General features: G+C 40.5%; 1 protein-coding gene across 1 annotated transcript; it reads left to right on the plus strand.

Annotated features, from left to right (window-relative positions):
- On the plus strand, positions 1-26,167 carry EXOG (exo/endonuclease G). The gene is made up of 6 exons (XM_034992234.1): positions 1-193; positions 1,844-1,993; positions 5,589-5,728; positions 7,191-7,267; positions 9,480-9,594; positions 24,265-26,167. The coding sequence occupies exons 1-6, from the start codon at positions 31-33 to the stop codon at positions 24,724-24,726; spliced, it is 1,107 nt and encodes a 368-aa protein (XP_034848125.1). The 5' UTR covers positions 1-30; the 3' UTR covers positions 24,727-26,167.
- The last annotated feature ends 516 nt before the right edge of the window (positions 26,168-26,683 follow it).

Here is a 26,683-nt window from a genome sequence, read left to right on the forward strand (position 1 = left end):
GACTCCAAAAGGTAAGGCGCTTCGGGTAAGATGGCTGCCAAAAGTTTTGCTTTCCGCCTCAGAGGCTCCGGGCGCTTTCTGAGCGTTTTCGTGGCTGGAGCTGTGGTGGGCGCCGCGGGAGGCGGGTTCACGGCCATGCAGTTGCTCCGGAGGCAGGGAGCTGAGACAGCGTTGGCGGTGGGGGAGCCCGACGGTAAGTGCACAGGCCCGCTCTCCCTTTCCTGGCCCAGCTTTTGGGCCGGATTCCTACCTCCGGCGTGAATCGTAATCCTCGGCCCTCGGCTTTTCTTCCTTTACCGGCCCGAGCCCGTGGGTCCTGGGTTTTCAGCCTTTCTAGTCTTCCCGCCCGGCCTCCCCGCTCCACCTGGGGCCTCGCCTGCCTCTTTCGCATGCTTCTTCTCCATCTTCATTTTCTCGTATTTATCACATGTATATTTTAATGTCTGTGACCTCCATTATTAGCTCCATAACAGCTCGGACTGTGTTTTGTTCTCCACCGTATACACAGTCCAGTACCTGGTACATAATCGACACTCACTAAGTGTGGAAGAATGAATAAATTAGCACCTGGTTTTAGCAGATTAGTTAATTGTCCTCATTTTGGTCTTCGTTCAAATGAAGAGTACCCGCATTAACCCTAAAAACGAATCTGTCAGGTTATTTTATCAGCAAAAAAGTGGGCTTATTTCGGAAGAGTAGAGAATTAACAATCCGGGACAAGCAAGCTATGGCAAAACCATAGGCAAGTCCAGCAACCAAAGGAGAGGAACTTTATGGAGAAGACGGAGGAAGTTGGGAGGGGTTGTTTTTGAAAAGTCCATTGGAGAAAAGCAGTAGTTCAGGTGATGAGTTTCTCATTGGCTGAGTTGCAGGGATAGTCTTCTTGTAGAAGTTGCACCGGCCGTCTTTCCCTCTTGGGGGCCTGTAGCTGATGATTCTTTCCTCTTGACAGTTCCTCTGTCAGGGTCTGTAATTGACAGTGTTCCTGTAATTGACATGGAGTTGAATGGCTCCGCCTTCCAGCCTCCCCTTCTAGCAACAGAGTCCACTTTCCTGAGGTTTCCCTTTATTAGTTTCCACACCTGCTAGCCCTTCTCCAAAGTATGTAAATCCTCAAGCTACCAGGGGTACCTTATTTTTAACGATGAAAATGAGCTCATGCTCATTTTTTACACTTTGCCTGGCATGCTGATTTAACTTGCTCCTTCTGATACCTGGCATTTAGCAAGAGAACTACTCCCGTAGGTTGAAGACCTGGAGAAGGGATCAGGAGAGGGTTACTTTGAAACTGACTCCTTGTTAAATGTGTGCTTGGTTTCTCCCAGTAGGAAAAGTAAGACCAGTTTTACCACTATCTCACTGCAGTGCACATCTCTGCTTCAGTTCCAGAATGATGCATGATAGTCTTTTAAAGTATTTGTAAAAGGCTGTGTTTTTGTCCCCACATTAACTCTTTTAATGTAATGAGGAAGTAGGCTTTTTCCCATTAAATCGTCTCAGTGACTTGTAATGATTGTTTTTCCTTTGCTGCTTTTATATACACGGTACTTTATGGGGCAGAGATTTGGACATTGGGTGTGAAAGACCAGTAAGATCAGGTCCTTATTTAAAAGTTAATGAGATAGCTGCAGTTTATCTTGTTAAAACTACGTGACTAATTATAGACAAAGCCTACTGTCTCTTTTCTCTACATTGGAAATAATTGTAAAATGAGGTCTGGTTGATTAGATTTTTGAGTCAGTCCTTTGTAAGTCTCACCCCTCTCCCTTATAATTTTTTGTTCCTAGTAAGAGTTACTAATTATTTTTTATTTTTGTCCCCCTCTCCCCCTTTTCATTTTTAGGTTCTGCAGAAAAGGCTCTCTTGGAACAATTTGGAGTCCCTTTAACTGGAACAGAGACTAGGCATTACACTAATCATGCCTTGTCTTATGATCAGTCAAAGCGAGTGCCTAGATGGGTTCTTGAACATATATCCAAAAGCAAGATAATGGGTAGGTGGTTAGAAGTAAAGGCATTGATGAAAGATGTTTCCAAATTTAAAACAAGGAGGATTATTGATTCAACCTTTTTTACATTACAGCACATTTAGAAAATAATGATGTTTGTATGACACACTTAGATAAATGGACCTACCTGGTAGCCAAGGAGCTCCAGACCCTTCCCAGCTTTCTAAGGGGCTGAGAGGATCATTATCTCGACATATGAGTTGGAGGCTCTGTCCTCTGTCCTAAATATTGCTACAACTAGCACTAATTGTTCATTATCTCCACAAATACTTTTAAAGTGCCTACCACATCATATGTCTGGCACTGTGCTGAGGTTTGGGACCAGAGCAGATGGTCTCTTGTTCTTGGCACTTTGAGTTAACGTGGGCGGTGGGTTGGCCTATCAAACAAATAATCATCAATATATAATTATTTATTTATTTATTTATTTATTTATTTTTTAAGATTTTATTTATTTGAGAGAGAGAGCACAAGAGGGGGGAGCAGGAGAGGGAGAAGCAGACTCCCTGCCGAGCAGGTAGCCCGATGCGGGGCTCGATCCCGGGACTCCAGGATCATGACCTGAGCCGAAGGCAGTCACTTAACCAACTGAGCCACCCAGGCGCCCATGAATATATAATTATTATTGGTAATAACTTTTCTGAAGGAAAAATGATTGCAAGTTGGGTTAGTATAAATAAGGAACAGTAAAGAATGTGATGAACAATGATATAGGCGAATCTGATTTTGATTAGCAAGGCTTCTCCAAGAAAGTGACTTGGAGGGTAGATGCTGTTACCTAGGCAGAGGAGTTGGGTGGTCCATGGATTGTGGACAAGGGCATTCCAGACAGAAAGAAAAGCACAGCTGCATCTTTGAAGGCCCCAATGTGAAGAGTTTTGTTCCTTTAGGGAACTAAAAGAAGGCCAGAGTGGCCAGAGCAAGGGAGAACATGTGAAATGAGACTGGAGAGGTAGGCGAGCATGTAAGTCTGTTCATGGTTTTTTTATGTTTTTTTTTTTTATGTCTTCGTGGATTCCTGTAATTAAGATGGCCAGATCTTGATATTTAATGTTAAATTGGTTTCCGGGTAGATTATTCTAGTTTACACTATCCACTGTTAGCTACTTGTCCTGTCTTTCACTCATAATGAACATTGCCAATTTAATAGCTGAATTTCCATTTATTGGTTACCAGTGAAAGTTAATATTTTGTGAATTATTCTTTCTTTGAGTTATTTTTACCATTTTCATTTGGGATATTGTTTTTTGAATTGATTTGTGGGAGTTCTTTATGTGTTAAGGTATTACCTTTTGTCATAGTTGTTTTATTAATATTTGCCTTTTAATTTGCTGTAAGGCCCACACATTATTTCTCCTTTGTTTTACACTACGTGCTCTGTTTATGTATATTAAAATGCTGATGTTTAACTGAGTTTGTCTTTCTAGAGTCAAACCAACCATCCAAGGTCTAGCAGGAACCTTGGACTCTGCTTGTTGCTAGAAGGAGACTGATATAGTTGGAAACTTTACCATAGCTGTTGAGAGTTGATTATAAACTTACATCAAGAGAAACTCACTTGGGGCGCCTGGGTGGCTCAGTCGGTTAAGCGACTGCCTTCGGCTCAGGTCATGATCCCGGGGTCCTGGGATCGAGTCCCGCATCGGGCTCCCTGCTCTGCGGGGAGCCTGCTTCTCCCTCTCCCACTCCCCCTGCTTGTGTTCCCTCTCTCGCTGTGTCTCTCTCTGTCAAATAAATAAATAAAAAATCTTTAAAAAAAAAAAAAAAAGAGAAACTCACTTGATTTAGTTTCAAGCCTAATGAATTTCCTTTAAATACAAAACTTTTCCCAAGATGTAAGGAATTTCGGCTTTACTAATTTTATCCTATTAAATTACCATTTTCAGAGGCATATAAGAAAAATATTGCATTTCACATTGTAATGTGTAGTTTGAGGAGGTAAAATATTATTTGAAAACAGGAAGCAGTATACTTGTGATTTACTTGATTTTAGTCTTAAGAGTCTTCTGTTTTCAGTAATGACAAACAAAAAATGACAAAAAAAAAAACCACTTAAAAAAAAAAAAAGAGCATGATAGTGGTGAATTGCCAAGCCAATATCTGGGGGAAAGCCAGAATTGAGAGAGGTAAGGGCAGATCTGGTAAACCAAAGCCACATTGCTTTTGATTCCGCACCTTTGTAGGGTGAGGGAGACTGAAGGTGAGACCTAGGGCTCACCCAGGGTAGATTGTCTTACAGGAGACCCTCCCCACATTAGCCTGGAATCCCAGGGGGCTGCACCCTGGGGGAGCATGGGGGAACCAGAACTAACCTGCCTGCTCACCGTAGGGGACTGTATGGAAGGTTGTCTTGGCACTGAGCAGAAAAGGGTCAAAAGGAAAATAAAAAGCTTGTTCCAGAGAAGGGGAGGCCACAGACTGGCTATCATGCAGACTTACAGGCCAAAGCCATGGAGCCTGTATAGATCCAGGTGCTGAAGCCCTGATCTTGGTTTAACACAGTCCTCCACTGGCAGTGCCTCCACGTAACCTGATAGAAACAAATTTACATCCATCTCAAGGAAGGCATCTTTATCCCAGGCCTTCGGAAATTCCCACAGGCAGAGATAACCAGGCATGTAAGGAGGTGATTCCAGTGGTAATGATACATAAGAGAAGCTTACTAATAATTTTTCTGTTGTTTTTTTTCTTTATGAAGTGGTTCTAAAAAGCTCAGTATCAGATAATTTATTCTGAGTCTTGGGATCTGATCGTTTAAAATTTTTCTGGCTGAATGAAATGACACTGGAATTGGTACCTTCACTGGTCTCCATTTTAAACTTTATTGAGTAGCAGTCTGAGTATGTTCCATTTATCACTGTTATTTTTGTAATTTAACAAGATCTGGCCTAATGACAGTGGAAAATAAAGTATTGGGGTTTGCTGATGTACACTGTGGCAAACTATTCTGGAGGTGTGAAAATATAAATAAAATTGAGATTTTTTTTCTCTCCCACGTGGTACACAGATATTTTGTTTCAGGAATTTCTGGATTGAGCTCATAACCTAAATGTTTGTTTTGTCATGGCTTAAGAGGCAGCAAGCAAGATATCAGAGACACTCTCCCCCTCCCCAAGGCTGTGGCTGCCCAGAACAAATTGTTTTGTGTCTATATATATCCATTATTTCAGTACATATAAACTTGTCAAATACAGTTGCACAAAATACGATACATGAGGGTCTTTTTAAAAAGCAAGAGTTTATTTAGTAGGTAAGCTTTTTATATAGTTCAGCTATTGATTGGTCATTGTTTTCACTTAAATACTGTCCAGGGGATTTTTTTGCCTTTAATTTCAAAGGCTAGAAACAGAAGTATATGAGATTGCTACACTGTATGAAAAGCATTCTTTCCTAGACTAGTCCTTGCTAAATTCAGATGAGGTATCTGAACTATCCCAGGAACGTGAGACATGCATGCAATCACTAAGTACTAACTGCTCAGAGAGATACTAGCCAGCAGCAAACTGCTTGCCTTGCTTAGAGAATTTTGAGGGATCTTTGTCCACTGATAACTTACCCATTTTTTTGTGTTTTTCTTCAGGTGATGCCGACAGAAAACATTGTAAATTCAAGCCTGATCCCAACATCCCTCCAACCTTCAGTGCCTTCAACGAAGACTATGTTGGGAGTGGGTGGTCAAGAGGACACATGGCTCCAGCAGGAAATAACAAGTTTTCATCTGTAGGCATATTTTTGGGGAGGGATGGGAATGCGGGGCTGGTAGTCTGTATACCATGGGACTTGCACATTAAAAGTATAGGAGCCAAACCTTAACATCTGAGAACTTTAATACTCTTATTTTGTATTTTCCTTCCTGACTTTAATTCCTTTGTTTGCTCAGATAGTGAGACATTCTTAAACAGATTGAAAAAGTAAAACTAAATGCTATGTAAAAGAGAACTAGAGAGCTCTTAGGAGCGAACTATCTATCTGTCTATCTATGTATTTATTTTGAAAAATTTCAGATCTGTAGAAAAGTTGAGAGTACAGCAAAAACATTTTTACCTGTAGAATAATTGAAAAGATGGTACAGCAAACACCTTTTTTTTTAGAGAGCAGGGAAGGGCAGAGGGAGAGAAGGAATCTTAAGCAGGCTCCGTGCTCAGTGTTGTTCAGGATTACTCAGGATATTGTATCATCTAAGAATGAGGATATTTGTATATATGACAAGAGTATCATACCAAGAAGTGTGTGTATATGTATTTTTGAATATTTATACAGTAATCTCTAACAGTTCATATTCAGATTTGCCGAATTGTTCCAGTTGTGTTCTTTACAGCTTTTTTTGATCCAGTGTTCAGTCATGAATCACATATTGCACTTAGTTGCCATGTCTTTCTAGTCTCCTTTACTTTAGGACAAGTTCTCTGCCAAAAACGGAGAGAAATGTCTTTTATGACATTTATTGCATCAACTGTTGGTGATTATTGTCATTAAGATAGTTGTTTTTAACCTTAGATACTCATAATCACCTAGGGATGTTTTAAAAAATCCTGATGCCCAGATCCAGAGCAGTTAAATCAGAAACTCTAGAGGGTGGAACCCAGGCACCAATATTTTTTAAAGTTCCTGGGTTATTCCAGTGTGCATTCAAGGTTGAGAACCCCTGCTTGAAGAGAAAGTTATTGATGGCATTGGCGATTAATACAGGTCAATGGAAGGAAATAATAATGACAGCCTTGCAGGAGTGTGAAACGAATGAACACCTAGTGGCCAGAAATTCAGAAGAAAAGGAATTCTTCCTTGCCGCTTTTGAACTAGTATGTTTGTGTTGTATTCCTTAAATAAAATTTCTGAAAGTTGACCTTTATGGAGAAACTCTTTGTCAGAGGCTGAACACCAGAATTTATCCGTTAGCTTTATATTGGAAACTTTGCTCTTAGAGTCTACATTACTGGTTTGAATTTTAGGAAGTACAAAGAAAGCTAGCACACCAAACTACTTATTTTGTTATACCCCTTTTATGAATAATCATTATTGAGCTTTCTGACCTGGAATAGCTATGGCTTTCATTTATTTAAACACGTAGTCACTGTAATTGCCTCGAGCTAACATAGAAGGAACTGGCTTTCAGTGTCTCTTTGTAAAATCTTAAAGGGGAAGGCATTTCATTGCAAATTACTATTTTTATTTCTTTTCACAGAAAGCCATGGCTGAAACCTTTTACCTTTCTAATATTGTGCCTCAGAATTTTGATAATAATGCTGGATATTGGAACAGGTGAGGGGTGAGAGTTTTAAAATGTGATTCGGTGGGAGATGAATGATGTGCCAGGAGAACATACTAGTGCACCCATCAACTGTTTCTCTTTGTTTAGCAAAAGCTAGCACTACTGAAGGTAAGTACTTCGGACTAGTTGTCTTTGCTGTATGCCGGGAGTACGGTTGTCTGTGGGAGTACGGACTTCAAAACAGCCAGCCATTCTGATCATATTTGCCACTGGTCAGAAATCAAGTTTGGGAAGAAACTACTCAAAATACTATTACTGAGGCAGTGAGAGGTTTTTTAGTATGTCCAGAGGGCACTATATTTTTTTCTACTTGTATTTCAAGAGTTCCTGAGCTTTTATAAAAAAGTTTTTGATAGAACCTAACAATAAAATCACTGGGCTTTTTACAGGTTTTTGATACTTCTAACCAGTTCTGTCAGGGAATCTCTTTAAGCATCTAAAACTAGCACTGATTGAGGTTGTTTCAGGCTATTGCATTTTCCTCAAACGGTACCTTATGGTTTAAAATACATTAAGAGAGTACCCCACACTTAAGACTTGAATAATTATCAGTCATGGCTCCATTTTTTTGTCTATGTACCCTCCCTTCCCCCACTCATTTTAAGCAGGTGACAGCTATATTGTTTTATCTATAAATGTTTTAATATATATTTTTAGAAGATAAGGATTTTTTTTTTTTTAAGATTTTATTTATTTATTTAACAGAGAGAGAGATAGCGAGAGCAGGAACACAAGCAGGGGGAGTGGGAGAGGGAGAAGCAGACTTCCCGCGGAGCAGGGAGCCTGATGCGGGGCTCGATCCCAGGACCTGGGATCATGACCTGAGCCGAAGGCAGACGCTTAACGACTGAGCCACCCAGGCGCCCCAGAAGATAAGGATTTTTTAAAAAATTGAAGCAGAGCACGATTATTGCCCCTAAAAAATTGAATAGTAATTCCTTATTGCCAATTTGTTCAGATTTCTCTGATTGTCCTTAATTTTTTATTTATGGTTGATTGGTTTGAATCAGAATTCGAACAAGGTCCACATATAGATATGTTCTTTTAATACTCTTTTATTTATTTATTTATTTTTTAAGATTTTATTTATTTATTTATTTGAGAGAGAGAGAGAGCAGGAGAGGGGGGAGGGTCAGAGGGAGAAGCAGACTCCCTGCCGAGCAGGGAGCCCGATGCGGGACTCGATCCTGGGACTCCAGGATCATGACCTGAGCCGAAGGCAGTCGCTTAACCAACTGAGCCACCCAGGCGCCCCGTTTTAATACTCTTTTAATCTGTAGGTTTCCTTTTTTTTTTTTTTTTTAGCCTTGCAGATGATTTGTTGAAGGTCTGGGATATTTGATTTGTCTTATGGAGTTTCCTTTTTATTTTGGCTGGTTGCATACCTGTGGAAGCATTTAACATTTTCCTTTCCCAAGGGATATATTTTTGGGAGGATAATTTACCTGATAATTAGGCATATATGCTCTGAGGTATAATACTGCTGATTTTACTTTTTAGATAAGGAAGCTGAGGGATGATGACATGCATTGTTATCTCTCCCAACTGCAGTATAAGAAAGTGCATATTAAACCTACTTGCCATTTTTATCCAGTAAATTAGCAAAACCATTTTTAATTGATAAATCCCAGTGTTGCAAAGATTGCTGTGAAACTGTGGTGTCATATTTTGGAGTTTATATAGTAAATTGGTACAATACCATTAAAATATTACTTTTACATATGATCAAGTGTTATTAAAATATATATTCAGTAAAGTAATTCTGGCCCTTGAAATTTATCCTAAGGGATGTTGCATTATGTAAGAAATGTTAGGATAAACCCAATTGCCCCACAGTAGGAATGGTTAAATAAATAAGGTGTATCAGCTTGTTGAAATGATATATAACTCTTCAGAAAAGATTGAGAGCTACAACATAGAAAGATAAGGGAGAAGACAAAACAAATCAGTTCTAAAATGTACACTGAATGCACACACAGGAAAATGTAGATACTTGTATAAGTGCATATAATTTTTAAGTTTTCTTGTGTAATGAAGAACTGGGAAGATAGTTGCTTATATGCTTAGTGTTTTTTGTGGTATTTGCTTGTTCACGTTCATTTGTCAAATTCAGCATTCCTGCTGTCTTTCCTAGGGATTTGAAATCCTTCTTTTCTATATGTCTGTGTGAATATCACACCTTTTTTTTGCTTTGTTTTTCAGAATGGAAATGTACTGTCGAGAACTGACGGAGAGGTTTGAAGATGTTTGGATAGTATCTGGACCGTTGACCTTACCTCAGACTGGAAGTGATGGAAAGAAAACAGTTAGTTACCAGGTAGGGACATGTTTTAACATTCAGGCTTATATTATTTGTATGAGATTGTAATTTCATTCTGTATTCTACTTTTTGATTTTATTTGTTGAACACCTGTTGGAATGATAGGCACAGGGTATATCATGATGGATTAAAAAGCAACCAGTGACTTTAAGGAGCTCACAGTTTAGAAAGGGAGACAAAAAAACAAAACAAAAACAGAAAGAAGGGAGACAGAAGTGTTCTCAGTTAATCACATTAAAGTCTGATATGCTGGCTAGTAGAGATAAATACATAGATGAAGGGGTATCATAAGAGCACTGACCAACTCTTTTGGTGTGGTTTGGGAAGACTTAACAGAGGAAGTGTTTTTTGAGCTAGATCTTGACAGATGGATAAGAGTAAACTGAGTCGGTGAATCACATATTGTACACCTGAAACTAATGTAACACTGTATGTTAACTATATTGGAATTAAAATTTTTAAAAGTGGGAAAAAAGTAAACTGAGTCAGGAGGGGAGCATGGGAATTCCAAAAGCTGGAGCAGTGTAAGCACAGGACATTTGTGATTGACAGCATAGTTCTGGAACTCAGGTATCATTGATAAAGATTGGAGCTTAGGGTACAAAAGAGTATGGGTGGCTAACAGGGGATGGGGATTTCTACAACAGGACAGGGGCCAGATAGTAGAGGGTTTTCTATTCCATGACGGCTTGGATTTTGCTTTTTAGACAGTGAGAAGTCATAGGTTTGTTTTAAGCATGGGAGATGTGATTTGTTTGGGGTTTTATTAAGAGTATTATGACAGCACCGTGCATAGAGGTAGGTGAGGAAGGGGTGTTTGAAAGAGAAGTCAGAGATGAGGAGGTAAATGGACATTAATGCCGTGGTCCATATGGGAACAGACACAGGGCTCAACTCAAGCAGCTGGAGTGAGGATGATAGAGGAATACAGGAAAGTGTAACCATGAATTCACTTTTTAGCTGAGGAAGAGGGAAAAGTTCAGGATCATGTTTAGATGGCAGTGAGTGGAAAAGTGGGAGGAATAGCTTTTTTTTTAGATGCTTGAGTTTTTTTAAAAAGATGAAGGGTTTTTTTCATGCAAGGTATTTAAGAACTTTATAGATTGAAGGAAAGAGGTTAAACTAGAAGAGTATAATTAGTGGTGTGAGGGCTTACACATCTGATGTTGATATGGAAGATTGAGGATTGTGTCTGGAGGGTAGCTGAACTGATAGTGATATTGTGAGATCTGTACAGGGTGGGGAACCCAGTGGAGTGTGGAAGACGTTCTAGAGTAAAGAGGGATTGAAAGACTTCCCTGTAGGTCAAAGAGATGTATTTGGAGGGAACACTTAGTTCAGCTCTAGGAATAAAGCACATATTTAATAAATACTGGTTAGGTTATATGATTACTTAAGAGAGTCTGTGATAAAAATGAATGAGCTGAGAAACAGATTTAGGGAAAAAAAAACCCCAAAACTTTAAGTATGTTCTGTCCCACTTGATTTGCTTTTTATCAGCCTGTCTGGATCAGATGCGCAGTGACGTGTAAGTAGCCAGGGTGTTCACACAGGTACTCACACCCTCAGAATATTCCAGGAGTTCTCACGGGAGGGAAGGAGTGGCAAAGGAGTTAGTATTTTAAGCAGATTAATTTCTCTCCTCTGATCAATTCGCTAATTTAATTTTAGTATTTTTTGTTATATTAGAAGGAAAAAAATGGCTTAAAGCTCCTTATGTTCTCTTATTTTTTAAATATTAATTATTTTTGAGCTTTGTTAAATCTAACTTTTTACTCTTACCGTTGGAAAAGAGGTTCTCCTGACTGACTTTTAAACCTTAAGTGATCAAGTTAGTTTTATGTGTGCTTTGTTTTCATAAAACTGAAAGACTTACATGACTAGCTTACTGTGTAATAGATGAAAAATTTATACAAAATTTAAAAGGAAAAATTAACCAGTAATTAAGAGCATTTCACTAACAGTTTTTTTGGGTGGATATTTCTGTTAAGTATGTGTTGGCCAAATGCTGTAGTGGAAAGTATATTGCTTTTCTTAAATTGGATATAATTTTTAAAAATATAACTTAACACAGAATATTATGTATCTGCCGGCTCTTTCTGCTGAACGGGCCTAGAAACAATGATACGCAGTTAGCAGTGAGCATACCTTGAGACCAGATCTTGTTTCTAAAAAACCATCTCCTACTGGAAGAACTTGGCACACGGGGGAAGTGGCTGGTTCCAGGACTGGTGCAGGAAAAGTACAAAATTGTGGGGACGTGTCAAAAAGACAGACATCAGCTTGCAGGCGTTCCACTTACCATGTCTGGGGCTGTTTGATAGCAAAATATAATGGACTATAGACCCACTGAGTTGGATAAGAACCCTTACTTCTAATACATAAGTAAATACATGAGTGTAAGGAAGAACTTCTGCTTACTGTAGTGTGTCAACTAATTTATAAGAATGAAAGAGTTAGAAAAATCATTTTGCAACCATCATGGTAATTGATTCAGACAAGAATCATCAGTGGATGCTAAAACTAGTGAGTGAAAGTTTTACGGGAAAGAAGAAGTTTATATAATTAAAAGAGTCTCTCCACAAATTACTTATTAATAACAAAGCAAGAAATGGTAACTGTACAGTGGAGAAACTTTCCCTTAACCAAGTGATCAGGGTTAATGTTAATATTGTCAGTAATGGGATTACTGATACACTGTACTTCCGATGTGATGCACTGAGAATACAGGATCACTTCTGTGAGATTTCTGCCAGAAAGCACAGCGGGGAATCTTACCATGCGGAAATAGTAAGCAAACCCCACTGAAGGTCATTCTGTGAACAGCTGCCTTGTACTCTTCCAGCATGTTAGTGTCATAAAAGACAAAGGCTGAGAAACTATTCCAGATTAATGGAGACTAAAGAGTCCTGAAAACAAAATCCTAAGTCAGAATAGAAACGTTACTAAAAAGGACATTATTGGGGCAGTTGGCAACATTTGAGGTCTGTAGATTAGATCATTATATGTTATCAGTGTTAAATTTCCTGATTTTGATAATCATACTAATTATATAAGCGGATGTCTTTGCTCTTAGGAAATACATCCTGGAGGATGTGTCTATGACTTACTTTCAAAGGGTTTAGGGAAGGCAACCCTGTCGGGACCCCTCGCACTCTTGAGAGCTTTTTCTGTCTCTTCGCTTAATAAAACTCTATCGCTTTACTCGCAAAAACAGCCAACTGACAAGGACACAAAGGGTTTAGGGAAAAGAAAAATACAGAGGAAGAAAGAATAATAAAGCAAATCAGGCAAAATGTTAACAGTTGATGAATCTGTGAAGTGCACACGTGTTCTTTATGCTAATATTGTAGGTTCTATATTTGAAATTAATTGAGAATGAAACATACATATGTACATGTATTTTAATATATCTTTTCTATAGCAGTATTCTTCATTACACTGGAATATATAAAACACAGAGAAGACTTACCTTGCTTCTCCTAAATAGCTTATCAGTGACTGCTATTCAAGCCTTAAAGAGAGTTTCAAAAGAGACCTGTCAGCTCTCCTCACCCGAATTAGTGTCATGGTGATGAAATGTGGGAGAGCAGTCAAGATCAGCTTCCTGAAGGGTAGACTCTGAATAATAATCTTGTTTTTGGTTTTTATGTGAAAGCTTTATTGGTCTTAGGGTCTTTATTTTCATGTTCTGGGCCTCTGAACCTGTACTTTTAGTTTCCCATGTCATAGTAATTCATAGGACTGATGCATGCTCACTGGCTAATCTTGAATCCAGCAAATCTTCCAGTGCCTGTCATGTGGGAGGAGGAATGTATACAGTCATCTCTCCTAATTTCTTTGAGTCAACAACTGTTATCAGTTCTCTTTCTTAATAACTTTTACTCAGATTTTGCTGAAGCTCTGAACACCTGCAGTGTAGCAGAGGCCTCCAGTGACTTTCTCTGCCTCCACTTCTGTTAGTTCTGGAGTCCAGAAATCATTTCAAAGTATACATTTTTGCTTTTCTCATCCTCAGAAGCATCAGAAATGAGTAATACCAAATGAACAGAAAGGGAAACTTTATTTGTACTGAAATCAGGAAATGTCCATAGTCATATCAAGCATTTCAAATAATATCTGAAAGATACAGTACATTTAGACTAAATTATAAAAGGTTATTATTTTTTTAAGATTTTATTTATTCGAGAGAATGAGAATGAGCAGGGAGGAGGGGCAGAAGGAGAGAGAGAGAGAGAGAAGCAGACTCCTTGCTGAGCAGGGATTCCTGACATGGGGCTCGATCCCAGGATCTGGAGATCATCACCTGGGCTGAAGGCAGACGCTTAAGTGACTGAGCCACCCAGGCACCCCAGGTTATTAATTTGACATGTGTTCTTTAGTCAAAGCATGGGGTAGGGTACTGGAATTAGTAAGAAAGTTTTTAGTAGGGAAGAATTTCTTAGATTCTTTTTTTTCATTTCTTTTCCACAGAACCTTAGATAGCAGATGCCTTTCTATTAATTTTAAAGCCTTTGAATCTATTCTTCATTAATCATATATTATGTTAGAAGTTTGAAGGTAGATACTTATATTAAACACAGAATCTTGGTGCTTTTGTTCCCCCCCCGCCCCCGCCCATGGCATTGACGCCATAATTGCCAGTCTTTTTATTTTTTTTAAAGATTTTATTTATTTGAGAAAGAGCGACAGAAAGAGAGCATGTGAGCAGGGGGAGGAGCAGAGGTAGTGGGTTAAGCCGACTCCATGCTGAGCATGGAACCCCATGTGGGGCTCCCATCACAGGATCCCAATATCATGACCTGAGGTGAAACCAAGAGTTTGATGCTTAACTGACTGAGCCACCCAGGTGTCACTTTAATTGCCAGTCTTTTTTTTTTTTTTTTAAAGATTTTATTTGAGAGAGAGAGCACGAGCAGGGGGAAGGGACAGAGGGAGAGGGAGAAGCAGACTCCTTGCTGAGCGGTGAGTCCGATGCGGGACTTGATCCCAGAACCCTGGGATCATGACCTGGGTCGAAGACAGATGTTTAACTGACAGAGTCATCCACGTGCCCTAATTGCCAGTCTTTTAATGAGCCTTGAATTTAAACTTTAAAAATTTGTTGTTATGGAACTCTATGTGCATAGTAACAAAAATGTTAAACCTTAAACCTTAAAGTATATGACATCATAATGAAATTCAAATAATATAAGGTATGAGAGGGATAGTCACCTCCTGGTCCCAGTCCCACGGTCCAGTTTCCTAGTTCTTCTGCTAGTTATCTCTCTATCTGAGAGTAATGGGTACTAAACTCTATTTCTTAATTTTGATTTGCCCATTTTAACAGTCTCTGTTGATGCTTTCACATGAAATATATTAAATTTCTGTAGTTGACATATTTTCCCATTATCTGTTATTCACGTTAGTTTTAGTTCTTCTATTGGTAAACTTTACATCATAAACTTTATATAATATACTTAAACCTTTACTTTTTGATCTGTCACTTATGTATTGTTGAGGTTTATAGCATTTACATTTGTGTTTGCTAGCTATAATTTGGTCTGAGCTTTGCCTGTAGCAGATATCTAAGACAGAGGCCTCCTGTGGCACATCCAGCCCATATATGATTGAACTTGGTTCACATAGTATGTTGTTTCTGAGTTAGTTGGTAATTTTTCATAATTGGGAGGTTTCACATAAAAATCCAGATATTAGCTTCTCTTAAAAACAGATGACTCAAACACTTGGCATATATTCCCTTAGGTGCATTCACTAGCTGAGAGTAGCAGCTTTCTCCTTCAATGGAGCACATGTTCTTCCATTCATCATAGTCTTCACCTGGCCCATTTCATCCATTTACACTTCCTGTCTAGCCCTTTTTGGTCTTTGAGTTTTATAATCCTGGCTCTATTGAAAATATAAAAGCAGTATGTATAGTACTGTGAATGTTTAAGTAGAACATTTGGATCTGTAAAGCAGTAGATATAATCCTGTATGAAGTCTGTGCTGCTGGAGAAATAAGTATTACCACAAACAACAAAAATCTGAGAAGTGGAAAGTAAAGGCGGCAGGATATTATAATTGCTACTTTAAAAACTGTAATAATATGCTTTCACTTTCTATTTCAGACCATTTAACCTTATTATCATACTATTTTTTAAAAAGGTAAATCAGTTTCTTCTTGAAGACATCATTCTTGGAGCCCTCTGACTTCTGTGCTAATATGAACCGTTCGTTTCCTCCCTTCCATCCCTTCTTCTCTCCCACCCTCCCTTCTTTCCTTCCTTTTATTCAGCAAATAGTTATTAAGCTCCTCCTGTGTACCTGGCACTGTTCTAGGCATTTCTGATAACAGCAGGTAAACAAGGCTGTATGTTCTATGGAGCTCAGGTTATAGTGGAGGAGAGGCACAATAAACAAGATGCATATTAGAAAAAGAAAACACGGGTGGAAAAGAAAGACAGGATAGGCTGCTAAGGGGAAGTGAGACTGAGCAGAAACCTAAGTGACGTGAGGGAGTAACCTCTATGAGGAGTTTTCCAGCAAGTACAAAGACACAGGGGTGAGATTAGCTTGGTATATTCAAGGAGCTGCAAGAATACCAGTGTGACTAGAGCCGAGAGAGCACCGAAGAGAAGGAGGGCAGTTAGAGGGAGGCCATGGGGAGAAGTCCAGATCATATTCAGGGAGCTGTGATGCTTTTTGATCAGGACAGTGGCACAATCACAGCCCAGTCTGGCTGCTCTCTGTGAGGAATAGAATAGCCGGACCACTTAAGAGGCTGATGGAGTAGTCTAAGTGAGAAGTAATAATGGCTTGACTAGAGGGGTGGTGGTAGAAATGGTGAGAAATGCTCTGATTTAGAATGTGCCTTGCAGTAGAACTGATGGTACTTTCTAATGGGGTAAGTTGTAGACTAAGAGGGAGAGAGTCAGGATAACACATAGGCTTTCAGTCTGAGATCAAGAAGACCAGAGAGGAGCAGGCGTGGAGGCTGGAAATCAGGAGTGATTTTGGCTGTGGGAATGGGAGATTATTTGATGTCCAGGGCAGGCTCTGAGTTTGGTTATCAGAGAGGAGAGGTTGAAGTGGCGATCTGCTTGGGAGTGGTCAGCACACCAGGTGATATTTCAAGTTATGATGGGATCGTGTAAGTAAGCATAGACAGGAGAGAGCAGATCTGCGGTCTGAACCCTGGGGGGCTCAGACATTCGGAAGTCAAGAAGAAGAGGGTCCAGCAAAGGAAACAAAAGGAACAATTTTTGAGGCAGAAGAAAAATCCGGGGAGAATGGTGTCCCAGGAGCCAAGTGAAGAAAGCATTTCAAGGAGGAAAAGATGAGTGGAATGTTGAGGGAATGATGAACTGACCATTGGCAACCACCATAAGCTGTTGTAGTTTTAAGTCAGCTACACATCTGTCTTTTCAGTACACTCCTGGCTTAGGTCCCTTTCATCTTGGGCTCCCTCTTCCCCCTTTTTGGATTCCTTGTTTTGTTTTGTTTTGTTGGAATACATCCTCAGATTCTTTTTTTTTTTTAATTTTATTTATTAGAGACAGCGAGATAGGGAACACAAGCAGGGGGAGTGGGAGAGGGAGAAGCAGGCCCCCCGCTGAGCAAGGAGCCCGATGCGGGGCTCGATCCCAGGACCCTGGGATCATGACCAGAGCTGAAGGCAGATGCTTAAGGACTGAGCCACCCAGGCGCCCCACATCCTCAGATTCTTTCTGGAAGAGTCATTGGATGGTAAACTTGCTTGTCTGAAAATGTCCTAAAACCCTGGCAGTGGGACCCAGGAATCTGGCTCTCCCGGGCAGTTTTACGTGCACTGTAAGGTTTGAGAATCATCCCTTTAGAGAATATTTTTCTATCTTCATCCTGGAAGCAAGACAGGTCTGCTGCTTTTGTTGGTTGCACAGTAATTCTGTAGATGTATTCATCAGTCTCACACCTTGATTTTGACACCCTTTACTTACTGGAGCACGCATAAGGGGCTGTGAAAATCCAAGCTTTGACTCCTTCCTCTTTGTTTTATCTAACTTGTCAGCTCCTCTGTCTTCCAGAAATTCATGGCACTTCTTAGTCCAGTAATACACGACTCTGCCATTCTCCTCACTTGCATGGGACAGTTCTGTGTCACACCTGTTTGCTGCCATTTTGTGTCTATATGTGTATTTTTTAAATTGGGGGAAGAGAGGAGCAGAAGCCTTGACCCAGGTTGCCATCTTGAACTGGAAACCTCCTTTAATCTTTATTCGTTAGTTTTTTGCACATCCTTGGCAAAGCAAGTTGATACTTTTTAACATTTCACTTTGAAATAATTTCAGATTTTGTAGAAAGGTTGTAAGAGTAGAGAACCCCCCCTAACATGTTTCACCTAGATTCACTAGTCGTTAGCGTTCTGCACCGCTTGCCCCCTCTTCTCTATGCATACCCCTCGTTCTTAGTACTTTCTCAACCATTCAAGCGTTCGTTGCAGATATCTTGTCCCTTTTCCCCTAAATACTCCGTTCTCTCACATAACCACCGTTTAGTTGTCAAGTTCATGAAATTCAACATAAAAGAATATCTGGAGTACAGTCCATATTCACATTTTGCCATTTGCTCCAGTAATGTTCTTCATGCAGTTTTTCCCCCCAGATTTGGAATGAAGTCCAAGATCACGCATTGCATTTTAGCTGTCAAGTCTCTTTAGTCTTCTTTAATCTCAAGTGGTTAGTTCCTCAGTCTTTTTGTCTTTAGTGATGTTGACATTGTTGAATATAGGCCATTTGTTTTATAGTATGTTCTTCAAATTGGGTTTGTCTCTTGTTTGATTAGATTCAGTTATGTTTCTGGCAGAACACCTCAGAGGTGAGCTTGTGTGCCCCTCGGTGCATCACATCAGCATGCATATGCTGTCAGGTTGTTCAGTTACTGGTGATACTAACTTAGATCACTTGATAAAGGTGGTGTCCTCTAGATTTCTTCACTGCTAAGTTATCGTTTCCCCTTTGAAATTAATCCACTGTGGAAGTCCTTTGAGACCGTGTAAGTATTCTTTTCCTCTTCAAATTGTGAACTGCTAGTTTTAGCAGCCACTGAAGATTCTGGCCTGAATCAGTTATTACTATAATTGTTGCCGAATAAGGATCTTCTAATTCTTATTTCTTCTGCTTTTAGTAATTGACATTCTACTGTAAGAAAGAGCTTTTCCTTCTTATTATATCAGTATGAATTGATGGATTCTTATTTTATTCAATGAGTTTTAATCAGTCTGCTGTGTATTCATTTTGATGCTCAAATTGTCTTCGATTGGCCAGTGGGAGCCCCTTCGGGCTATCTCCCATGTGCTTTGACACACCCTCATCGTGTTCTTAGCACTTCTACTTTCTGGCATAACAGGATATTCTAGGCTCATCTTGACCAGACTCTGGGATCAGCCATCTCTCCAAGGAGCCCTCGTTCCTTTTAATGGGAATTGGTATTTAGAAACCAGGTTTTGGATGACGAGTTGATTCTTGAGTGCTCGGTCTGCTGTTGGCTTGTCATGTGTGTTCACCGCATTTATTTTTAGCCTTTGATAGTGGGTGGAGAGAGCCCCAAAGAACATAGTATACAAATTCTATTGCCTTTAGTGGCTCCCTGTGTTTTCTTTATCTTCATTGTTCCTTTCTGGTTTTTTGAGATTTATAGACCCTGGTCATAAAGAAAGCACTTACCTGTGCGCATGTGTTATGTGTGTGTGTATGCAAAGGGGAATGTTGATAGGAATGTATCTCCCTGTAGAGAGATACTGGTTTTTATTTTTTTTAAGAATTATATCAAAGTGATTTACTTTTTTATATTTATATTTTTCACTAACAGCTTCTCTGTAGTAATGCAGCTTTTGTTAGATGTGACATTATTTTTTCAGATAAAATGATTTCAGGTGGAATTTTAAAGGTAAAAATCTGTAGTGTATCTGTTAGCATAAAAGCGAAATATGATCCTTTGGTAAATTAAATTGGAAAAATTGTTTCAGTTTGCCATTTTAAGAATTTAGTTGGGTCAAACGTTTTATACATATGTGTACACACACATACATACGCATAAACTTGGAAAATTTCTTTTATAGGAAAGGAAATTGAGGTTTAAAGGGGTCCAGTCCAACTCCCGTAGTTAGTCATTGTCAAAGGGGAGATATAAACAAGGCTCTGTCTATTTGTATGAGAACCGCCAGTCATTCTATAGCATTGTTCTTCAGAACTCTCAAAAGTCTACAGTAAAGGGGTTGCTGTGCTCTTCCCATATAGCAGCTTAAGGCCAGGAGGTAGAAGATAGTGAGGATGGAGAACAGTTGCAAGTGATATCTGCTAGCATGCAAAAATAAGAACAGAAAATGGGCCAAGAAGAGGATCCCTTATAGCCAGGCAGAAATGTCTGTTAGAATATGCAGGAAAGAATCACAGCATCATAGGACTTGAGTGAATGTGAGCCCAGGGGAAGATTAGTAGCAGTGATTTTATCAGAAGTGAGTCATCTGACAGCTCTAATCAGAATCACCCCCTTTATTATAGCTGAGGTCATCCATGTGCTTTCTCTGATGTGCCTGTTTCAAGAAGAGATTGATTCCAGACAAGTGAAACATACCTGAAGATTCTGGCCTGAAACATTATAATTGACCTGACAAGAAAGTGAGCTTCACATTTTTCAACTCGGTGGTGGTGGTGGTGGTAATGTTAGAAGTACTTAACATTAACATTGTTTTCATTCTACAGCATTACTTTCCAAACTAATTCCAAACCAGTTCCTAGAGGGGAAGGAAATTAAAAAACATGCCTCCAGGAATCTTGAGGCATCACCCGAAGTGATCTGGGAGTCATTTCTTTTTTTAAATCTCCTGTTTTCTCTTTAGGCAGAGCTTTTGTTAATTTCCGTATCTGTTTCAATTCAAAAATAAATGATTTTACTGGCTAAGTATCTCCTTACTCCCACCCTACATCTCCAAGTAGAATCGACAGTCTGGGAAGGTGGTGCTTGTTGTCCTGTGACTTGGCAGTCGGTCTCCAGCCTCCTTACGCAGAGCGGGCGCCCAGTGTGAGTGGCACGGTCTCCCTGGGTCTCTGCTGCTGCACAAGCTCCTCTAGAGGCTTGACGTGCCACCTAAGAGCTGGCCACCTGCCTGCTGACTTTCCCACATGTTCCCACTCCCTTCTTCCCTTGTTCCTCTGTCCTCCCAGGTATGGAGTCCCTATTTATCACACTGTCGTGGTTTCTTTCTTGCACTTGATTGGCTTGACTTTTTAAGGGCTTGGTCTCTTGATGTGTCCCAGCAGTTTTATTTTTGGATTTTCTTTTTTTGTCCTACCAAGGAAATGTAACCAAATATATCTATCTGATTCTAGCAGGTACATATATCTTCCTTGTGCTGCTGCTTAATTTTATTTATGTCACAGTTGCTGTATGTATAGGACTGGACAAATGGCAGACCTAGCCTGAATATCGTTTGTTGCCAGGCTCTTCTGGCACTGAGTCAGTGTGAAGGCCCAGTTCTGTGTGTGTGGAGCTGGGGCGGGGGAGGGCAAAGTGTCATTTCTGTCTCTTGGGCGGAAGGAAACCTCAGGCCAGCAGGTATGCAGACTAACTCTAGGTGGTGAGTGCGTGCCAGCTTTATGGCTCTTCTATACATTGTGTTTACTAGTTACACCTGGTTGATTTCCAGTTTTTGTTTCCATTTTGATAAGAGTTCCATGCTTTTTGGTAATTTAACAGCAGTGAGGATTTCCTCTGTAAAGTATTTTTACATCTACATCTTCTATTAACAAGGATCGTTGCTGATTTACTGATACTGAAGACTTGGTTCATGTTCAGCCCCCAAGTCTTTTGTTGAGGATGTCATTTGTGTCCATCCTGCTTCCTCTTGAAACTCTGTTGTCCACCTTTAACTGGTCTAATCTTGCTTGACCCTGTGTTTCCCCACTGTCCCTCAGCAGAACCATCTTTTGTACCAAATGCAATTACATCCTATCCTTTGAATGACATCCACTACAAAAATTGCTTTTTGCATAGGTCTTGTGGATTTTAAAAACTTTTTTTTTTTTTTTGAAACTAAAGTGTCTTTGTATCTTCATAACTATTTTGTGAGATAGGTAGCATGGAAGGTAGTTATTACCTATTTTATGAATGAAGAAGGAAGATATCAGTGAACATGACTTGCAGCCTTGTGGCAAAGCCAGGACTTGACCAAGTCCTGGGGTTCCAGTCCCTAGCAGTTTCTAGAAAAATTTTATGAAAGACTTCTAGTTTTCCCAGAATTGGGAGAATTTTATTATGTGGGGTGAATTGTCTACAACGATAGCTCGAAAATTAGGATTTTTTTTTTTAAGTCTTAAATTCAAGGAAAAAAAGAGTGGATTTTCTGAATTTCCAAATGTTGCTGGTTCCTATTTTAAACAGATTACAGATGTTTACTTCCTAAGAACAAAGCAGACTGAATCAGAGAAGATAGTGGCTAAGTTTTCATTTTTCTCTTTATTTTTAGGAGTAGTATTTTGCTCCTCCTTGTTGAAGTATTTTGAGAAGGTCATGGGTGAAATGATCCTACCTTATGGTTCTTAGTAGGAATTTTTGTGTCCCATGAGGATTCTTAAAAGTAGTAATGGATGGGCGCCTGGGTGGCTCAGTTGGTTAAGCGACTGCCTTCGGCTCAGGTCATGATCCCAGAGTCCCGGGATCGAGTCCCACATCGGGCTCCCTGCTCGGCAGGGAGTCTGCTTCTCCCTCTAACCCTACCCCTTCTTGCGCTCTCTCTCTCACTCTCTCTCTCTCTCTCTCAAATAAATAAATAAATAAAATCTTAAAAAAAAAAAAAAGTAGTAATGGACATTCTCTAGCTATTGTGTGGGTTTTTAAAACCCGCAATAGAAATGATTTATTTTTATTGGCTGGAGTTTAATGACTCTGATTAGAAGCCCTGATTGGCAGCAGATAGGCACGACCAATTAATTATTCTTGAAATTTTTATTTGTTTGTAGACACAGTCCACAAGAAGAGAAAATCAAGTGAATGGTCTGGAAGGCTCCTCATACTTGGGAGTCTGAGGTTGTGCTGCAGTGATGGAGGATGTCCACCAGGTGGCATCAAGGATTTGCTTAACTGTTGGCGCCCCAGCTAACCTTGGAAGCCCATTTAAACTTCTACCCCCCTTGTGAACTATGGCTCAGCTGCATCTGTGCCCTCAGTTCTGGTCCCTCGCTTCCCTTAGTGCTGTCTTGTGCTCTGTATTGGCATCTGACCACATTCTGCGTCCCGTGAAAGCAGTGGGGGTTGACTCCTCTAGGTGGGAAGCTTCCTGAGAACAGACACTAGGGCATTCACTGTAAAGCTTGCTCCTTTCTGTGTTTCCAGCAGTGCCAGCCATAGCCCCTCTGAGTTGCATTGTTGCATTAACCTCTGTTGGTGGTCTGTGGGCTAATTGTGGACCTCCGTAGAGTTTACCTTCAGTGTTTTTTGCCTTGAAGAGAGTACGTTCTTCTTCCCAGCTGCATAAATGACTTGTTGGAGGGCTGTAGGGTTTTGTGCTTATAGATTGTGTACTTTCATAAACTTTACTCTCAAGTGAGCCCTTCACTAACTTGAGAGATAGTAGTTACAGAAATCAGCCCTGTAGATGGGGCTTCTCTGCAGGCCCGCAGTTGGTCTTGGCAGTGGAACCTCCGTGCGTGCCAGACAGCAGATAGCCATGGCATTCTTAGGCTGTGTGCCATGTAGGTAGAAGCTGGAGAAAAGCAGGAAAGAATCCTTGCAGCTCTCATCCCTCTGCCTTATCTGGGCTCCCAGCATGGCCTCTGGCAGCAGGCAGGTTTGAGCAGGAGCAAATGCCCACTCGGACCCAGGAAGGGCCCTGGAGGGGTAGTAGTACACATGCATATTGTAGTTGGATTATATCATTTTATTGGAGACCATTAAGGAAATGAGTGTTCAGTTTTCCTTTTTCAGAAAACAGATACGGCTTAAAAGCCAATTGGAAGGACATTTGAAAAGGTTCCATAATAATGTTATTTCATTATTAGAGCTGACCTACACAGTCAGGCAAGTTGTGTGCAGGCCTGACCCTGGCTTCTCTGTTGTATGGATCCTTTCCAGAGTGTTTGGTTTGCGGACACATTCGAAGTTCTATGTTTGATAATAGGCCCAAGAGTGTGCAAAACTCTAAGTAAGCAGCATTTACATTTACTTAATTTAATTTCAAAAACGAGCCACAGTCTAGGCGAAACTGGAGCTCTTAATACCAGCGTAGTGTCTGGCTGCTTTTCTGAGAGCTATTTGTTTAGCTCCCTAGTGAGTTTGATAAACTAAGGCCATATTTTTATTTCTCGAGCTGGGAGTTACCAAGCTGGCAGTTTTGACCTTTGAATGTTTAGAGCACCAGAAGTTCTGATTATGTGATGACGAGAAAATCACAGCTTTTCTTGCCTGTTAAAAACCCAGGGCATTCCTTTGCCCTTTGTCCTACAAACAGAGCAGAGGATGGGACCTCTACTCTTTGGGGTGGCATTGTTTTAAAGAATGTGATCAGAATCTACCTGTTAGATGCTCATCTTCTCTGTGAACCTTGAATTTAGATTCATTGGTGGGGTAACTTATAAATGCCTTTGCAGAAATGTGTTGAAAATCTTTTCAGGAGAAATTTGGGAACTGCTAATGTGGCTGCTTTGTTTTTAGGTGATCGGTGAGGACAACGTGGCTGTCCCCTCACACCTCTATAAGGTGATCCTGGCCCGCAGAAGCCCAGTGTCTACTGAACCGCTGGCGCTAGGGGCCTTTGTGGTGCCCAATGATGCCATTGGCTTCCAACCGCAGTTAAGTGAATTCCAAGTGAGCCTTCAGGACCTGGAGAAGTTATCAGGACTGGTGTTTTTTCCTCATTTGGATAGAACTAGTGGTATCAGGAATATCTGCTCTGTGGACACCTGTAAGCTCCTGGATTTCCAGGAGTTCACTCTGTACCTGAGCACAAGAAAGATTGAGGGGGCCCGATCAGTACTCAGACTGGAAAAGGTCATGGAAAATTTGAAGAACGCGGGGATTGAACCAGATGATTACTTCATGAACCGCTATAAGAAGAAGCTAGAAGAGCTCAAAGCTAAGGAGCAGTCAGGAATCCTGGAGAGAAAGCCATCTTAGTTTTTTTTCTCAGAAGATGTGTGAGAGCATCTGTAATGAAGCAGGTGTGTCCTCTTCAGGCTAATGTGTTTTAGTGGCTTTGCCTTAAAGAAATGATGAAATCCTAAATTTCAGACTAAATTTCTCCCCAAAAGATGAAAGATCTAAAAAATTCTGTCAGTTTTTTATTTGACATGGGAACTCATTATTAAGGAAACTGTGAGACCTACAGACTGGATGCTGATCTTGTGGTTCACAGAGGACTCTGACCACAAGATGACGCTGTTTTTGTCTCTCTCTGGATGTTCGTGTGTGAAGGCATTTTGTTTTCGTGCCCCTGAATCATGCAGTGTCTTTGATGTATCTGCTCAGTTTTCTTGGAGCCCAGTGTTGTGTGGGACCCGAGTTGGTCTTGCAGGTGGCTTTTAGATAGCCTCTGTGTGCCGTCCTGTCCACATGTATTACTGTGTTACGTATTCGTTTCTTGCTCCTTCTCTGACAGGCCTGCTGGCCCTCCATTTCTGTCCTATAGAAGCCCTCAGCAACATTTTCTGCTCACCTAGTGTGTTCTGTATACTAAGCTCAGTGCTTTACAAGTATTATCCTACAGCGACTCTCCGAGGTAAATACCACTGTCCTCATTTTACACGTGAGGAAATGAAGCCTTAGGGAGTTTAAGTATTTTGTCCAGGGTTCACCTTTCTGAAGAAGTAACCCACAGAGATAGGAGGCATGTGGGGCCAAGAAGAAAGACAGCATGACGTAGATTGAAATAATACAGAGGCTTTTGACTTAGAAATGTATACACATGGGTATTGGTGATTCTGGGCCCCGCTTGCTAAGAGGGGTCTGGTTTCTTGTCTGCCATCGAGCCAAAGGGTCTTGAGTATCCTCTGACTTGAACCCTCCTTGTCTCTTTGGGAAGAAACAATCACAGGTGTTTGAAAGTTAGAGGGCATTGCTTTGTGGGGTTTATCAGAGCCCCTACTTGCCTCTAGGGATGCAGTTCTTTTAGTGACCGGATGGTGCCAAATTGCTATGTTCTTTGCTTTCCAGGTGAGCAATTTGTTCCAAAGGTTAAGGGACCTAAGAAGGGTCTGTGTCCACAGCTTCACCAGCTCATGATTTGCTTCCCTCTCGGGCCTGCTTGCCTACCTGGGTAGCACAGGGCAGGTGGTGCTTTGGGCCAAAGACTCAAAGACAATTCTGATTATCTCTAAGGGAAACAGCAGCTGTTTTTCTGAGCCAGATCTCTAGATTGGGGTTTACACGGAATTCTTTCAAGGGCTACCATAAGTAAAGGCAGCGAAATACCTTAAAATAGGGCCCAGGAGCTTGTCTAAACGTATCCTAGCTCTGCCGTCTTTCCAAGTGGTATTACAAGAACAGTTTTTGTGGTGTTTTGTGTGTTTGTCTCTAACAGAAATGCCAAGGCTTTAAGATAAAGGTAGGTTGATAATGATTGACTTTGTTCTCCTTTATTTGGATAAAAAAGAAAGAAGTTGGGGGGTCAGAACACAGTAGCCTGATTAATACCAGTCTGTTTTATGACACTGTTTGCCATTAGCTTATGCCAGTCCTCTTCTTGGGGATAAAGAGCCAAAATGTCACTGTGACCAAAAAATCTGTTACATTCTCTCATTGGAGAGGTGATGGTGGGGCCTCCTGGTGTGGTGTTTCTCCCAGAGCCTGAGGGGGTGGCTCTGTGGGAGAAGTCCTGGGTGCTTGGCGTGCATCTCTAGAGGTGAGCCCCCATCTCCTTTCCCCCACATTTGGCTCCGTGTCCTGTTCTGGCCTGAATTTTCTTCAGCCTTGGACTTATTTCCCATGCTCTTCTCACTCCTGCCCCTCCACCTAGATGGTGGAGGATCTTGATATTTAGATAATAAATTGAAGTACCTTAGGTTTTTAGTATAAAAAGTGCTACCTGGTAATTGTGAAAAATAGAAATCCATGCTTATAATAAAAGCGGTCTCCC

This window comes from Mirounga leonina, unplaced genomic scaffold, assembly GCF_011800145.1.
Source record: "Mirounga leonina isolate KUSES-001 unplaced genomic scaffold, KU_Mleo_1.0 Mir_115, whole genome shotgun sequence".
In the NCBI taxonomy this organism is placed as follows: domain Eukaryota; kingdom Metazoa; phylum Chordata; class Mammalia; order Carnivora; family Phocidae; genus Mirounga; species Mirounga leonina.

What these genes read in the sequence shown, in the direction of transcription:
- EXOG (XM_034992234.1), top strand. Translation starts at nt 31, where the DNA reads ATGGCTGCCAAAAGTTTTGCTTTCCGCCTCAGAGGCTCCGGGCGCTTT. An exon ending in ATCCAAAAGCAAGATAATGG is followed by an intron (nt 1,994 to 5,588) that starts GTAGGTGGTTAG and finishes GTTTTTCTTCAG; the next exon opens with GTGATGCCGACAGAAAACAT. An exon ending in AGAAAACAGTTAGTTACCAG is followed by an intron (nt 9,595 to 24,264) that starts GTAGGGACATGT and finishes CTTTGTTTTTAG; the next exon opens with GTGATCGGTGAGGACAACGT.